This window comes from Etheostoma spectabile, chromosome 9, assembly GCF_008692095.1.
Source record: "Etheostoma spectabile isolate EspeVRDwgs_2016 chromosome 9, UIUC_Espe_1.0, whole genome shotgun sequence".
NCBI lineage: Eukaryota > Metazoa > Chordata > Actinopteri > Perciformes > Percidae > Etheostoma > Etheostoma spectabile.
This window is the reverse complement of record NC_045741.1, coordinates 7,580,959-7,598,128: the sequence shown is the minus strand read 5'-3', so window position 1 is coordinate 7,598,128 and position 17,170 is coordinate 7,580,959. Positions and strand designations below refer to the sequence as shown.

General features: G+C 41.9%; 1 protein-coding gene and 1 long non-coding RNA gene across 4 annotated transcripts in view; one reads left to right on the top strand and one right to left on the bottom strand.

Moving 5' to 3' along the window:
- The window catches only part of LOC116695263 (uncharacterized), a 62,364-nt gene extending 57,127 nt beyond the window's left edge, over positions 1-5,237 (top strand). Inside the window, exon 3 of the long non-coding RNA XR_004333399.1 lies at positions 5,059-5,237. This is a non-coding gene — a long non-coding RNA (uncharacterized LOC116695263). The remainder of the gene's footprint in view (positions 1-5,058) is intronic.
- Positions 1-17,170, bottom strand: part of tns3.2 (tensin 3, tandem duplicate 2) — a 56,991-nt gene that overhangs the window by 4,004 nt on the left and 35,817 nt on the right. Inside the window, exons 17-27 of one of the 3 annotated variants that reach the window (XR_004333392.1) lie at positions 10,719-10,875; positions 8,845-9,317; positions 7,399-7,482; positions 7,097-7,228; positions 6,416-6,508; positions 5,912-5,989; positions 5,344-5,421; positions 5,080-5,248; positions 4,920-4,988; positions 4,279-4,308; positions 3,320-3,531 (exon numbers count right to left, since the gene is read on the bottom strand). Coding sequence is in view for 2 of the 3 variants with exons in the window: in XM_032525372.1 (XP_032381263.1) it covers positions 3,390-3,531; positions 4,279-4,308; positions 4,920-4,988; positions 5,080-5,248; positions 5,344-5,421; positions 5,912-5,989; positions 6,416-6,508; positions 7,097-7,228; positions 7,399-7,482; positions 8,845-9,317; positions 10,719-10,875 (1,505 nt within the window). In the remaining variant the exon portion in view is untranslated. Of the gene's footprint in view, positions 1-2,773; positions 3,532-4,278; positions 4,309-4,919; positions 4,989-5,079; positions 5,249-5,343; positions 5,422-5,911; positions 5,990-6,415; positions 6,509-7,096; positions 7,229-7,398; positions 7,483-8,844; positions 9,318-10,718; positions 10,876-17,170 lie in introns of those variants that run through there. The other 2 variants (XM_032525372.1, XM_032525373.1) reach the window with 2 other exon arrangements.

The window sequence follows — 17,170 nt, the reverse complement described above, 5'->3', positions numbered from 1 at the left end:
TTAGCATTCCATTGACTGCCATTCATTCTGGCATCACTTTGAAAGTGAATAACTTTAAATCTGAAGCGTTTAAAGACTCTTATTTGTCCATTGTTTATTTCTAAAGAAATATAACAATGTATAACAGGCTCCATTACCTTGTATTTCACGTTATGGCTCCGTAGCAGACAATTTTGTAAATAGGCTAACGATTGAGTCATAACCACGCGACTTACTGTTGCACAGTAGAGGAATCAGCGTATAGTACAGGCTAAGCTTGCAGACAGTTTGGACTTACATTAGCTGATTAGATTTAATTACTAATGTTAACTAGCATTTTAGTTAGCAACAAGCCTGTGTCTATGTCATCTCCTAACTTATACCTATGCTCTCCGTCTCTGCTGATTGGGAATGATTGAGATTTCTCTTGCACAGCTACCAGAAGACTTACAACTTCCAGACAGGTTGCTCACGTCACATCTACGTCGTCAAGCTCAGTTGGAGGCTGCGCAGTAACGCTCAGCATCACTGGAAAAGTGCTTCTATTATCCTTCACTGGTCTCCGTCCAGAACAATGCAATCTGTTGGTCCATTTCTTTACCTGTCTATGGTTCACCCCTAGTCTATATCCTTCTCGTTCCACTTCGGGGATTGCTCTGGTGCTGCAGGAAATTCCGCCGGAATCTCTGCAGGGTAAATTGTTACAGCTAGCTAGATTATCTCTCCAATCTGAGACAGAGACTGAGTTCAGCGCCGCTCATGGCGATTCTGATTGGTTTAAAGTAAAGGCAGTGTGCCCCGGATTCTTCCCACCACCAAAAACGTACAGTACAGTATTGGTAGGTCATTGCCCCATGACCAAAAGGCATGCTGCTCCTATGTAGCCCTATAGGATGGATTAAATGCAGATGACAGATTTCATTTTCCGTAAATGACGGTAAAGTCCACTTTTAACCTTTGTTGGTTTTGGTCTTTTCATGGGATTTGTTGACAATAAATACAAATCCTTTTATAAATTATCCATCAATGTGTCTTTCCACAAACAAAGTGGAAGACTTTTCATTCGAAAACTCATTAAGGAAAAAAAAAGAAAACTCATTAATTTCATTAAAAAACACGTTCACGCAGTTCAAAATGTAAGCAAGAAATTGCCATTTTCCTGCATTGTTCCAGAGTGGAAGACTTCTGGCAGAAATCTTGGATTGATAGCTCAAACCTTCACTTTGAATATGTTGCATAGTGTTTGCTATTCTACGTGGATATTTGGATTTGTATCTGTTGACTTATACATTTCACTTTTTGGCCTAAATCCTTCCATTCTTTTGGTTTGCGTGCATCCAACAACTGCAACACTGATTATTTGCAAAGAGAAGCTGCAGTTTGGTAATCTGTCTCCCCGCCAGTGTGCGGTGTGTTTAAAAAATAAATGACATTGTGTTTTTACCCTGACATTTAAAAAAAAGGAATACATTTTAATGCTGTAGTTGCAACACCGTGAAACTGTGATATGTTTGCTGAAGGTTGTCATACCGTCAGAATCGTACATACCTAGGCTAGATACCACGGGAAGTAAGAACATGTTTTTTTGTATGGGACTTCCAACGTTTTAATAAGATGTCATAATTAGAGATGCCTTGGTTAACTGATCAACGTTCATTTACAAATCAGCAGAACAAGATGACTGTGATGAATAGAGGAAGCTGTAGCTGTGGTAGAAAAAGACTGAGGTGAAATAAGACATTCTCACAGTGACTGTATTTGATTAGCCTGGAAATCCAGACCCGAATCCAAAAAATAAGGGTCTGGCATCGAGTAATGAAAACAACCAATCACAACAACACACGGGGTTAGGTATCCAGAGCCCCATACGCTTAGCTACCAGCGGAGCTAACTGGTAGATTAGACGGTCGCCTCTGGCCCGCCTACGTCAGATACACTGATGTGATTGGTGCAGCTCGCCTCTGGCCCCGCCTACATCAGATACACCGATGTGATTGGTGCAGCTTGCCTCTGGCCCGCCTATATCAGATACACCATGTGATTGGTGCAGCTTGCCTCTGGCCCGCCTATATATACACCGATGTGATTGGTGCGCTTGCCTCTGGCCCGCCTATATCAGATACACCGATGTGATTGGTGCAGCTTGCCTCTGGCCCCGCCTATATCAGATACACCGATGTGATTGGTGCAGCTTGCCTCTGGCCCCGCCTATATCAGATACACCAATGTGATTGGTGCAGCTTGCCTCTGGCCCCACCTATCAGATACACCGATGTGATTGGTGCAGCTTGCCTCTGCCCCGCCTATATCAGATCCACCATGTGATTGGGGCAGCTTGCCTCTGGCCCCCGCCTATACATAAGACAACCATGTGATTGGTGCAGCTTGCCTCTGGCCCCGCCTACATCAGATACACCGATGTGATTGGTGCAGCTCCGCTACAAGGGCATAGTTAATGAGCAGCATTACTCGAGGCCTGAGTAACTCACTGAGCAAACTGAAATTGTGCTCTCGCGAGAACTCTGGATTTCCAGGGTTGTATTTTACCTTAAATTAGAGAAAATCAGAATTCCTTTTTCGTGGCACAAATACTTTACACAAATCTATATTGTAGTTTCTGTAAAAGCAACATATTGACATCTATATTAGTAATACAACAAGAATACACGGGCAGCACATGTAGTACCTTTCAAATACTACAACAATATATCACATAATTGTATAAATTCTGAGGTTCACCGCCTTAAATGCTAATGTACAGTTTGTTAATATACAAAAATATATGACACGTATATTTAGGGAAAAGAAAGACTTTTGCACATCTGTAAAAAGGGATAAATACTATAAACACAACACAATAAATCCATCTTAAGTACAGGGTCACCACTTTACTGGCTTTGACATGATGTTGAAACCTGATTTACACATTTCTACCCAAATAAAAGCTTTTAGAATTATAGTCATACTTAAAAATGTGTTTATGTGCAGAATATCAGATATTCTCCAGGTTTAATCTGAAGTAAATGTGTTGTTTTTGTCGGCTGTGCCTGTCAGCAATAGGCAAAGTCTTTTTTTCTTAGTAAATTATCTGGAAAAAGTGTGATTTAATAAAAAAATAAAAAATGAAAAAAAATCAAACATTTTTCATCTTAAAGTAGTTACAGCCTTCTGCTGAGGAGTTAAACTTTATGTGTGACAGCCTCGGCTCCCTCTGGTGGCGGCATCCTGTAGTGGAGTCAGTCCAAAATACACAAGTTTATTCTGCAGGATGGACCACCAGGACCAGGTGCTGGAGTGTGTGGGTTTTCTGCTCTTGGGGTGTGTGTGTGTGTGCGCGCATGTGTGTGTTTTAGGGGTTGGAAGTGGATCCCCGGTCCAGGCTTGTCACTCTGCAGGGAGTCTCATTCTTCTCACTTCTTGTGTGACCCAATCATAACTTTAGAGACAAAGTTGACGATGGCGCTCGCCGGCTGCTCGGGGTCGTGTTCCGCAAACAGGTGGCAGATATTTTCAGTCTCACTCTGAGATTTCCTGGCAACAAACCCAAAGACCCTGGAAAGAAAGGACAGAGACAGACAGAAATACATAGAGCTTAACTACAAGTTACAACTTACAATTGTGAGCGTGTAGAAGTTAAGTGCCTTGCTTAAAGTAATAAGTCTTTAAGCATCCCTCTTCATAGGCTGAATGTCATTCCTAAAGGTTTGCAGTTTCCTTTTGTCTATCCATGTTCTCAATATATTGCAAGGGCCACAAATGCCAACATTCCCCCTTCCAAACCGGTCGTTGCCAATCTTTCTCTAGCTAATTTCCAGTCATCGCTCCACTGGTGACTCTTTAAAAAAAAACAGATGATTTCAGATTTCCTGAGCTTTCAAGCAGGACAATGATTGCAAACCATTTCTGAATGTTCCAAGCTGCCTTGGAAATGTGACAACAAAGGAAATTATTGTAATCAACATGAATTCAAGCTAATCACAGACGGACATGCTTCATTACAATCTGTAGTATTTGACATTTAAAGACCTGATCCTGGGTGCTGCACCTCTGAACATCACATTTTCAAACATCTTGGCCAATTTCCATGAAACTAAGATATATCCTACTAATGTTTTAATTAAACTGAATTGAGTGGTAGTCATTGCATCTATTTATGGCATGTTATGTCTTTCTTCCTGCAATCAAACCTTTTGTTTTATCAGTGTGAATGAAGATTCAGTTGTTTTTGTAACATTCATGCACCATAACAGGGTGAAGAAAGCAATGAAAGAGACAAGACCTGAAAGAAAAGGGACTTACTTTGCAGTAGAACCGCTGCCTCTTGTCCATCTGTTTGCAACAGAGTAACATAACAAAGTTATCACGCTGTTATTGGCCATCACATAGATACCGTACATTAATATCACATTCAATGTAACTGTCTCTCACTCTTTTCCTTGGAAATATAGTCTTCTTTTTTTTTTTAACTTAAAACCAAAACTGAAACTGCATGAAAATGTAACCTAGAGTCTTTTGGGGAATGTACCAAGTCGTATTTTACTACTATGATAGTATCAAGATCACTGTTTTTAAAACACTAAGAAGGCTCGACACAACATATCACAACCTTGATACCACGCTAATAATGGCATACATATTGGAATATGCCATTTCATGACATCAGTCTGTGTTAAAAAAAACTTTTGTGGTGTTTGTAACTATTTGTTTTTTTAAAACTGTATATATACATCACCACTCTCATGTAACTGGTTGCTTTGTATTATATGGTTGTAGGAGTGGCCATGAGCCTAGGTGGAGACTGTAAAGTAAGGACTCTCTGTGTGTGCATATCTGTATTTGTGTGAATCTTTCAAATGATCCTCCATGCGCAAAGACCTAAAGCACTAAATGGGCACTGCACTATTATGTACAAAATACGACATTAGTGTCAGAACACTCACTTCCTGCCCTGTGGGTCCAGAGAGCAGAAGATGACGGTGTTGACAGCGTAGTGTCTCCTGAAGAACAACCTGCAGGAACAAACACAGTCTGTGTGAACATGTGGATTCACATCTGTATCTGAATGTGTGTCTGTTTCAGACTCTGCACATGAACACTCACTTCCTCTGGTTGTCAGTGAGCGTGATTCCCTGTGCCGACACCTTGAAGTGGACGACGGTGGAAGCAGGTGGAGGGTCCATGGAGAGCGTCATCGTGGTCGCCTTCTGAACCGCCTGGTGTCCCGTCAGAGATTCCAGCTCCACAGAGCCCAGGTACCACACGTTGCACGCTGCGCAGTAACACATTGAATAAAAGGAGCCGATCACTACACATGTCAAAGAAACACACAGATATTTGTGTACACATGCGCTGTGTGTCCTGTACCTGCTCCCTGTTTGAGGAGCTCAGCTGCTGAGTTCGTCGCCGTCTGTACAGACGAGTCGGTCAGCTCCTCCACCGGGTCTGCAAGCAACAACAAATGGAGAGTTTACTGAGCAGGAAACACACAAAAAGCACCAATGTGTGCAAACAACGTAGAGCTGTCAACGTAAAGTTAATTGCCTATTTTGAAAATCGATTTGAGTCTGTTTTTTATGACAGAAAGTAAAAATGTGTCTGAGTCCAGCCTTTTAAATGTGAATATGTTGTAGTGTCTTTACTCCTCCGTGACAGTAAACTGAATATAGTTATGGACATAAAGAAATATTTGAGGATGTCATCTTGGGCTTTGGAAAACTATGATCGACAGATTTCACTATTTTCTCATTTTATACACCAAACAACTAATCAATAAATCGGGGAAATAATCAACAAAATAATCAAAAATTAAAAATTGTTGTTAGTTGCAGCCCTGAAGCGATGCATTCATACCAGGCACACGCACACACACACACACACACACACACACACACACACACACACACACACACACACACACACACACACAGCTTACCTCTGTAGGGCAGGATGAGTTTACAGGGCAGAGCCAGAGGAGTGATGGAGTGCTGACACACCAGAGCTGTGAGACTTCCTGACAGGAAAAATAAAGAAATACATTCATTATGAACATTTCTCAAATAAACCAAACCCTACTATCTCTAGACCGATGAATAATGGAGCCGGCTCCTCTTCATCAGACTGTCCAGTAGAGGGCGACACAAGACACACATTATGATCCTGGGATGCTGTACTATATTAACCTCAGTGTGTCCATCCTGGTGGACTATTAACTTGAGGAAGTAAACTGCTCACTGGACTGCTGGCTCAGTGTTTATTGTACCAAGAGTACAACAATCAGGGACCTAGGTTAGGGGGGGGAGCTCTGGTTCTTTACTGTCACTGTTAGTATTGTTCAGTGATTTTACCTGCTTCTCCTTCAGTATTGTTATATATTAGATAAACTGCCACCAAATGTAAGAATTATCCAAGACACTCAATAAAGCCCAAGTTTTCTTACCAAAGTACGGCTCGTTGGGGCAGCCCTTGAGACGAACTCCTTTCTGCGTGCACTCTATCAGGAAGTGTCTCACCAGCTCATTGGACGGGTCCCCTACCGCAAAGATGCAGACAACATTTCAGTATATTCATACAAATATGTTGTTACTGAAGATGACTGTAGATGGAACATTTTGGGGATTTAAGCCTGACAAAATGTGTCTTTCCCCTTAAATCATCTTGATATCAGTTGCTCAGAAATTTGATTTAAAAGAACAGAAAAGGTCGCTATTGAAATGCAGTAAATCACATCGTATGACACATAGGACTTCACTGAAAATGAATAAACTTCTCATTGGGCTGATTTATAATGCTGAAGGAATCTCAATTAAAACGTGAGGTACTATCTTTTGGGTTCTACTTGTAGATGTTTCTTGTTTTAATCTTTGTTTTGACATTATAGGCCTTTCTTCGAGACGACAGCTTAGACATGAAAGGGGAGAGAAAGGTAGCAAAGGACCGCATGTCAGAACCGAACCCGCGGCCACTGCGGTGAGGACTGAGCCTCTGTATATGGGCGTACGCTCTACCAGGCGAGCTTTCCAGGCGCCCACTAAAGGCAGAACACACCTGCTCCAAATACTAGAGTTTCCGTAAAGTAACATGGCTGAAGAGATCAACAACAGGACAAGCTTTAGCTTACCTTTCTTACTCTGTTGTAACACCAACGGAGGCGGCGTGGCCACCTTCATGGCCAATCCGTACGCCCCTCGAAACGAATGGCTGTCTCTCACAATGAACCAGCCCGGCTCTTTGTCCTTTAGGACCGCGATGGCTGTTCAGCAGGTCAGCAGAGGTGGGGGACGGGGGACGGGACACAGAAAAGCTAAAGTTAGAATCACCATGTTCATAGTGTACAAGGAGCAAAGCTTTGCACAAGGGGTGCAAATGAGCCGCTTGGAAGTGTCCGTTTAACAGGCTCTCCTGTTACACACCAATATTTACCTTGGTCTCTGGAAATGTCGGGCTTGTACCAGAACTTGGAGGTGTCCTGAACAAACTTCACAGTGTCCTGCTTACTGCCAAAGTCTGCGAGACAGAGATTAAGAGTCTGTGTTAGGTTTCAGACTGGCTTTGGCCCAAATATGATAAGACAGGGCAGAAAAAACAAAGTGAGGGCAACTGGTTAAAGGGTCAGTACACCCAATGACAAAAAGATGTATTATCACCCAACTCAATTTGTAGTTCCAGTAACAATGTCCCGGTTACTCACGATTATCTCTGCTGCAGGCAGGACGAAGGAGTATTAGGTTATTCTCCAAATATTAAATGTTGTTTTCCAAAATATTAAAATGCATTTCTTTTAATAATTATAACTTTCTTCTCAAAAATAGAAGTTTATGTTGTTGTTTTTTTAATACGGCATAATGACTTTTTGTCACGACTTGTTTTATCCCCAAAATTCCCTTTAACACCTTGTCATACGTTACATGACATTTATTGGAGTTAAAAGTGAAAAAGTAGTCCTCATGATATTTGTTAACAACATATTTTGTGGATTGCAGAGTAGCCGAGACATTGACAAGTTTGTTTAGTTTAGTTATATAAATGTAATTTAATTTAATCTTTTAATGTTTTGATTAACAGGAAAAAAAAATTCAATTAATCTCTATTGTATTGGGATGGCTGCAAAAGATTTAGCATCGACTCTAAAAGCCTCTACAGTCCCTCCAGGAGAGGTTTTGTCATTATTGTAGCCTAAAGTTAATTTGCAGCAGTTTACTTGTGATAAGATGTGCACCGGTTCTGTTTTAGTTCATGTAGCAGTAGTCGCTAGTCAGATCAGATAACTTGCCAGGAAGGCACTTATGGAAGATTTTAGTTCTCGCCCTAAATTGAGTCTATATCAAATCAACCTTTGTGCTTTTTACCATGAAGTGTAGCGCTGGCGGCACGATCCACAATCCTAATGGTTGATTTTTGATATTCGTTCAGTTTAGGTGACTTTAGTCAATTGAAGTTGCTTGGTTGGAGCAGTATATCCAGGAAAAGAAAGTCCCTGTCAGTGTAGTTAGAAGTTCCTTGTTGAGATCATGGAGGTTTTATTTCACTTTGGCACAAAAGTGTTTCTGAATTGGATTACTTTTATGGGCATGCCTGAGCACTGGGTGAAAGTGGCTTGCATTTTGTAAGTTTTTGGTGGATATTGATTTGAAGAAAAAAACATTTGGCAAGCTCCGGCAAATATTGAGGAAGTTGCATTGAGTGTTGTTGCTGCCTCTTAGCCAGGACTTTCTTTAAAAAATAAAGTCAAAGCATAAAATTAGAGAATGAGCTCGGGATGATGTCACTTATCAATTCACTTTTTGTTATTTGGGTTAGCTGACCATTTCTAAGAGAAAGAAGGAATAAAATAAATAGCATGAAAGAGAACAATCTGTGCCAGTATACCTGCTCCGGGCGACTGGGCCCCACTGAGTCCTCTGAGGGGGTCGGGGGTCATGGGGGACGAGAAAGGGATGCTGAGACTGCTGCAACTGTGAGGGCTAGAAAACCCACTCAGAGAGGGGGAGCGGGAGCCGAGCTCCCCCCCCTCACCCACTCTCCTCTTCTCAGGCAGCAGTGGAGGTAGGCGCCCGTCTCCCCCGAGGTTCAGACTCCCGAGGCCCTCCATGGCCTCCAGCAGGCTGTGCTCCAGGCTGCCATTCCCCAACAACAGGGAGGACAAGTCTGTGCTGTCTGTCTCCCCACGGAGCCCTGGGCCTCTGCCCAGGCTTCTCTGAGCCCCCCGCGGGGAGCTGTGGGCATTGGGAGTGCTGAGGGAGGGAGAAGGTGAGGGCTGGGGGGGAAACGGGGAGTTCAGGGAGCTTGGAGTCCGGTCGTGCCACACCGGAGGAGGAGTGGAGCTGCAGAGGAACGAGAGGCTGCATGAGAAGTGGAAATAAAGGCATACAGGTGTCCAGATAACTCATAACTAATGTTTGAACAACTAAAGTAAAGGGTTAGAAGACATTAGAAATGGATGAACGTTGACCACTAGGGCTGGGACAATAAGCTTCTGTCCTGATTCGATTCTTTCACGACACATGGGAGACGATTTGATTTTTATTGCAATTTTTATTTGTGTGATTCTTTAAAGTGCCCATATTATGCTCATGTTAAGGTTCATAATTGTCTTTTGAGGTTGTACCAGAATAGGTTTATGTGGTTTTATTTTCAGAAAACACTATATTTTTGTTGAACTGCACATTGCTGCAGCTCCTCTTTTCACCCTGTGTTGAGCTCTCTGTTGTAGCTACAGAGTGAGACATCTCACTTCTACTCCATCTTTGTTGGGAGTCGCACATGCGCAGAAAGCACTGCTAGCTAGTCAGTTGCAGAGTATGAGGGTGTGCCATGCTAGCAGCTAGGCGAGCATTAACAACAACTTGTAAAAGTACAGGCTGAACTACAACAGAGCTGTTTGGAGCAGTTTGGGCCAGTTGTTTCTGTTGGAAATGGTAACTCCCTTTGGGGGGATTTTGGGCTTTTTCACTTTGTGAACCTATAATGTGCACAAAAAAGATATATAACACAATAGAGGAAAGGGAAAAAGCCAAAAAGCATAATATGAGCACTTTAAGTATTGCTTTCAATAGTGTTGAGTATTTTTTTTTCACATGTCAGTATGACACGTCAGTCAGTCTAACATTTATTTCAGTTGTAAAGAAGTACATTACATGGATTATCTGTGTTTTCTGCTTTGAATCTGTTTTTCGGGAAACGGATGTGATGTAGTCGCCATCAGCGGGACCGTACAAAATATTTAGGTAAATCATTGGTAAAAAGTAAATCAAACGATTATAGGGAAAATAAAGTTTTTTCATAATTGGGGCAAAATCACTTTCCTTTCCCACCCCTTTTAATCAGCATGAAGTGGACTGAGGACTGAGGACAACTCTTTTGTGCAATAAAGCTATTTCTCTTCATGCTGCAGAGTAATTAAGTAGATTTCCTCCTGAAATACAACCCTCAAGGGCAGACTGGGCTCTGAAGTCAAGGATGCTCTTTTATATGTATATGTATATATATATGTATATATATATATATATATATATATATATATATATATATATATATATATATATATTTATTTACTTATTTATGTAATAGGGCTGTGTATTAATAAAGCTCAATGGTGTTTTAAGCCCCCAATGAGAAGATGCATGCATGAACAAAATTCTTTTTTTGACATTATTGTGGCCACGACACATTGATGTAACAATGTGACATGTTTGTAGTTGTATTAGCCAGCCCATACATTGTGCACCATGCTATATGTGTACCTGTCTGTGTGTGGGAGGGGGCTGTCTGACGACATGGAGCACATGGAGCCAAATATCCTCTGACAGGAAGCAGGAGTGGCCGACACTTCTGATCTGAACAGCTCTCCCTCTGTGGAGCTGCCAGCGTGGCTCATACTGTCCAGGAAACTCCGGGAATCTGACAAAAAGAAAGGAGGAAAGAAATGTCAAACCTCTTTTACTAAACCGTTCTCACATCTAAAACACTAACCAGGCATACTGTAAAAAACTCAAGATGTGACTTTGTTCCATAAACCACGATAATTGCCTATTACTACTAACAGGTACCTTTGTTTGGATTATAAAACCAAAGCATATCGGCAGAAGAGATATACTCGGCTGTCACTTCTTACGGAGATTAGGCAATTTCTTTATCCCTTATTTATTCAGGGGGTGATTCATGGCAGCAAAGAAATTTTTTCATCATTTTTCTCCGTAGTCTAATTTCATGTAAACCTTTCTTCTTTAACTTCAGAGTGGTTTCAAGGTATTCCGATAAAATAAACCAAAATTGCGACTGTTTTTCATAACATCATCCCCTTTTCTCAATATTTTCAGACTTATTTCTCAAAATCTCAGCTTTTCTTTCGCCCCAAAATAGCACTTAACATCTGCCGTGTGCTGTAAAGTGTCTTTGTTTCAGCGAGAAAAAAGTAAAAGAGGATATGTAATTTTTACATCCTCATTTTCCCATTTTAATCAGTCTGAATGATTCACATACATAACATTGTGTAGTAAAGGGTCTTCTGCACTTCAGACAACCCAAGTCCCGTAGGCATATATATATTTAATCTTGAAACAGAGCTAGGCTAGCTGTTTCCAACTATCTCCAGCCTTTATGCTAAGCTAGGTCGCTGCTACAGCATATTAGTTGAAGTACAGACATGAGAAAGTTATCAAACTTCTTATCTCACTCATATAATTATCATTTCTTTAAGCTTGTAGACCTCGTTCAACCTGCATCGGCAGTACATGCAGTGTATCCTTATAATCATGGCAGTAAAGCAGATTGACAGCGTAGAATAGAGTGTGTGTGTGTGTGTGTGTGTGTGTGTGTGTGTGTGTGAGATGGAGCAGAGAGGCTACACCAAACATCCCAACATGACATCCTGACATTCTGACAACACAGTGTGTCATTCAGCAAACACCAGGGCATGCCTCCTCAGGCCACAGACGGGCCTGTGGAGTACGATGAGTCACCGTGTAAAGAGTCAATCTTTATAAAGGGCTCCTTGTTCGGCCCCCCCCCCCCCCCCCCCCCCCCCCCCTCTCTCTTACACTCCTTCCCTCCATTCAAACACTTTGAGATGAAGGAATTTGTTCTCGGTTTTGTTTGTGATCTCATTGGATGCGCTGCATCATCTGGAGTGGATTATATAAACACACGTGGGCTGGTAATGAATTTGAAGAATGTTTGAGTGTTTGCACGATGTGTCGGCAACACAAACGCGGTGGTAGAGGTGTAAATGTTCATAATACTATCTGAAAGTTTGAAGAACAGTGCTCGCAAAGCTACACGTCATGAATGTGTGAAAGGGAGGGGCATTAACACGTAGGCAGCATTTAAATGTTACAGCTGGGCTAAGTAGAGCTGTAGTCGCTTAACTTTCAGCAATAAATCATCTTTTGTAAAATGAATAAATGTTTTGTACGTCAAACCTTTAATCAGCAATATTACTTCAGCCACATCAAACAAATTTAAGTGAGTGGAATAAAAAGTACAAATGGTCTCTCTGAAATAAAAAACAAATCATGAGTTAATGTACTTCAGACACAGTCATATTCTTCACATGCTAATAAACCGATCTATGTATTGTGCTCTCCTATGTTAGAAAAAGTGAACCAACAAAAGATAAATTTCAGTATGTTTAATGAGTCCCGCTCACAGCAGCTGGCAGTGAGTTCACACTTATGGACATCTGATACAGCGCACATAATGTTGGCACTATAGAAATGTGCGTGGGAAACATGCAGCTGTGGGAAAGTCATGTTACAAATTGTTAAAACCTAAACCCTGTAACCGTGGAGGAGAACGTATTCAGGTCCTTGACTTCATCCTAATCTACAAAAGAAATTGTACAGAACTACTTCCATGTCCCTCGTCTGCAGGTATCCCACGCAAAGTTGGAAGTGCTCCCTCGTTTAGAAGGAGTCTAAAGTCCCGGCTAATCCTGCCTTGTACTACTGAAGTTGGAGAAACAGCTAGCTGATGAGCTGATGATAAGCTAAAGTGGTTAGCACACGCCAAATGTTTTGGCCCATGACGACGCTCACCCGGAGGCTGAAGGCAGAGGACATTCAGAAACCCGTATCTCACTCAGAACAGCATGGGTGGTTGTTTCTTTCCAAGTTTGTATGCATGGTGAAACACCCGAGACACAAAATAACACCCCATATCCCAGAAAAAGTGACTCTTTTTTTATAAAATGGGAACTTTAAGTAAAAGTATGTAAGTATCATCAGCAAAAATCCTCACATTTTAGAAACTGGAAACAAGCCAAACAGTTGTGTGATTAATCGTTGAGTCATATCAGCTGGACTTGTAGGCCGTTATATTGTTGGATAGTTTATTTAATAATAAAACATATTTTGTAAATAAACATCTTCATCTGTAAAGTAACTAGTAACTGAAGCTGTCAGATGAATGTAGTGGAGTAAAAAGTAGAATATTTCTCTCGTAAATGTAGCGGCGCAGAAGTAGAAAGTGGCATGACAAGAAAAGACTTAAGAAAAGTACAAGTACCTAAAATTTGTAATTAGGTGCAGTGCTTGAGTAAATGTACTTAGTGATGTTCCATCAGTGGACACACCACACATAGTCATAGGTCAACACTCAACTTGAACTCTTAGGGGTTAAAGGTCAAGAGCACAGAGCCGGTGACGTGGTCTGACCTCAAACTCTCATCACGGACAAGGACACATGCACAGCTCAGAAAACAAAGATAATCCAGATTTATAGTTAAAGTGGTTGTTGCTCTTTGCAGAAAACAAAAAAACAAAGTGAGCAGAATGCACTGAGGATTCCTCAAACATTCCCACAGTCCCCGTCAGTTTGTCTCTCTCGGGACGATTCCCAGAAAACAGCTGAGCTTCGTCTCTCTCTCTCTCTGTCTCCGTCTCTCTGTTCCCACGGATCTCTCTCTCTCTCTCTATCTCTCTCTCTCTCTATCTCTCTCTCTCTCTGTCTCTCTCTCTCTCTCTCTGCAGTTTGTCACATCTGCTGCTCCACAGCTCATCCCGACTCATCCACTTAATTACAGAGCAGCCCAAAACTGTGGCAACACCGGCTGACCCCACCCTGACCTCTGACCCTCAGCCCAGACTCTGCTCTGTGAGGCCGTTGGACATCATTACACCCGAACACACCTCCCCCCCCTCTATCCACGCCGCTCAGTATCCATAGCTACTCACTTTCAGCTCGATGTGTATGAAGAAATCTGGAGTGATAGAAAAGTCAATGTGAAAGAAATGAAGTGAAGGAAGTTAATATTCTAAATGCATAAAACGTTAAAACCCATTAACACTCGTTCAAATCAGCCATTGCGTCTGTTTTAAGCCATTTGAAAGTTTCCATTTTGTTATAAACCGAGCAAAGAACAGCACTCGAAGCCTTCATATCTGAAAAAGAAGTTGTGATCTTGCCGACTGGATTGAGCAGAAGTCTGATGTATCAGCATACGTCATCTCCTTCATCGCTCTGATTGGTTTTAGGTCTATCTAATTGGGCCCAGAGGCATTTGGAGCGGGCTTATGGGCATATGGGCTGTGAATGAACCATCTCCAGACCCACTCTCAGTGAGAACTGAGAAGGGTCTGGTATCAACCAGGCTACCTTTTTTTGTTAATATAGATTGTATTAAGTTAAGTAGAGAAAGACACACACAAACATGTTTGCAGACTCGTACAAAAACACACCTGACAAACTTTAGCATCTGTTATTTTCTAAACATTTTCAGTGTACTTCCCCTTAAGTTTTTTTCCACAGTGTGTTTTCTGTCCATTGTTCGCTCCTCACCCACGCAGCTCCCAGTGAGCACAAAGCCTCTTCAGTCTGGGTCGAACCGTGCAAAACTAAAACTAATTCCCGATGGCACCGACCCATGTGGGCACAACCTTTACCAGCCAGTTCTTTGCCAATTTCCTTTCCAGATTACACGGAGTAACGGTTACATGGCTCAGACGGAAACTGTGGGCATATCTTTATTCTTTGTACACAGATGATCCCATGAATCCATAAAACCACAGTGAAGTTCTGTGGAGATATTATTTATCTTCATATTTCCTATCTCAGACCATGCTGGTGCTTTCACAAGTATTTTATATTTGAGGTACTTGTACTTTACTTGTCTTGTCCTTTCATGCCACTTTCAGTAACAATTCCAATGCAGGACTTTTACTTGTAACAGTGTGGTATTAGTACTTTTACTTAGGTAAATGATCTGAATACTTCTTTCACCACTGGGTATGAAAGGCACGGCAGAGAAAAAACAATGTAGAAGAAAGATGAGAAACATTCATTTAAAGAGCTCCTTGTGTTGTGTTGTGTTGTGTTGTGACAAAGAAACACTTCTTCTTGTCTCGCTTCATTTCTTGTTTCTTCCACTCACGCATCCAAACATTTACTCGCTGAGCAGCACCGCGTTAGACAGAAGGCTGGGCCTACACACATGCATAAACCGATGCATGCGGGGTTATGCAGTGGGTTTGCAGACTCCCCGCTAACCACAGGAATGTGAGTGCAACGAACTTTGGATGTGGGCGCACGCACGCACGCACACACAAACACACACACACACACACAAGTGTGTCTCACTATCTTTGTGGGGACCAGTCATTGACATAATGCATTCCCTAGCCCCTTACCCTAACCTTAACCATCAAACCTAAATGCCTAACCTTAACCCTCACCCCCACCCTAACCATAACCTAATTCTAACCCTGATCCTAAAACCAAGTCTTATTCCTCAAACAGCCCTTTAAAGTTGTGGGGACCAGCATTTTGTCCCCACAAAGCTGTCAGGACCCCACAAGTATACTGTATTCCCAGTTTTTGGTCCCCACAAATGTAGTTAAACATAGTACACACACACACACACACACACACAAGGCTGACAGGTCTGAAGGTCCATGGCCTGTTACAGCTGCTCACGGCGATCACAGACTGCGGCTTCTCAGGGGGATGAAGGGTAAAGGGAGCTAACTCTGAGAGGGAACAGGAAGACAATAAGGAGGAAGACACCTGCTGTGATCCTCAGGCCCACTAAAAGTCCATATTAATGAGTAATAATAATTACAATAAAAAAAACAAAAAACAATTTAGGCTAAACTAAAGTACTTGTTTATGCATTCACCATGCATGTCTCTGATGGTCTGATGATATGTGCTAACTTACAGTACTGTACATGAAATGCTGACTGGCTGGTGTCAATCTAAAACTATAATATCTTGTATCTGGTAATAATATCTTGTATAGTAAAACTTTAAAGACGACTGTAGGAAGTTGAGTGCCGATATTTTCTAGATCAAGCTCTTCTCATTCACAGTTCACGGGGGACCAGGTTTAGGCCACAAATGCTGTGAAATCATGGGCCAGTCTTTTTGCCGTTAACAGTCGGGCCCTTTCTTTCTTAAAACGATTCACTTCTCTATTGGAAAGGGTGATTTATCAATGGGTTTTAACACAGCCTTAATTTCCTTACAGTTGAAAAAGGATCCTACTGAGAGTTATAGCTATTGACATCTGAGCATGCTTCACGCTGACATAAAAACCTGTTCAAAGCTCCTAGCCCGTCGTTTGGAGTCTCATATGGCAAAATTAGTAACAATAACAGAATAACAGGATTCAGGAAAATGAAAGACGCCTTCTCCACATCGTTGATGCGGCCGAGGACAGCAAGACCCCAATGTCACTTCTCTCTCTCGACGCAATGAAAGCATTTGACTTGAGTGACCATTTGTATGGTCAGTCTCAGAGGTGATGGGCTTTGGTAACACTTTCATTGGTATGATTGAAGTTTTGTATTCTAATCCCTCAGCCCGAGTTTTAACCGGACACACCCCCTCCTCTTTATTTCCAGTTTATAGAGCCTCCCGCCAAGGTTGCTCCTGCATTATTTGTCATTTCTCTAGAACCGCTGGCTCAAGCCATTGGCCAATTGATCATGGTGTCACCAATATGCATGTTCGTGAATGTTATGTTTTCTGAATATAAAAAATTGGACAGACAAAAAAAGAATTATCGAGTGATTTCTGCCAGAGGACGTGCAGCTCTCTTCAGAATGCCATCCGTTGTGTCCCACTGTCGTGCCTGCTGCTGTAAAAGTCAATTGGCCTCAGACCCTGCTGCGTCTTCCCTCCTCCCGCTATTCAGAAACAGAGCATTTTTCTGTAGAAGAGGACAAACTAGTAGGAGGTCGTGTGTAAATCAGATTCCT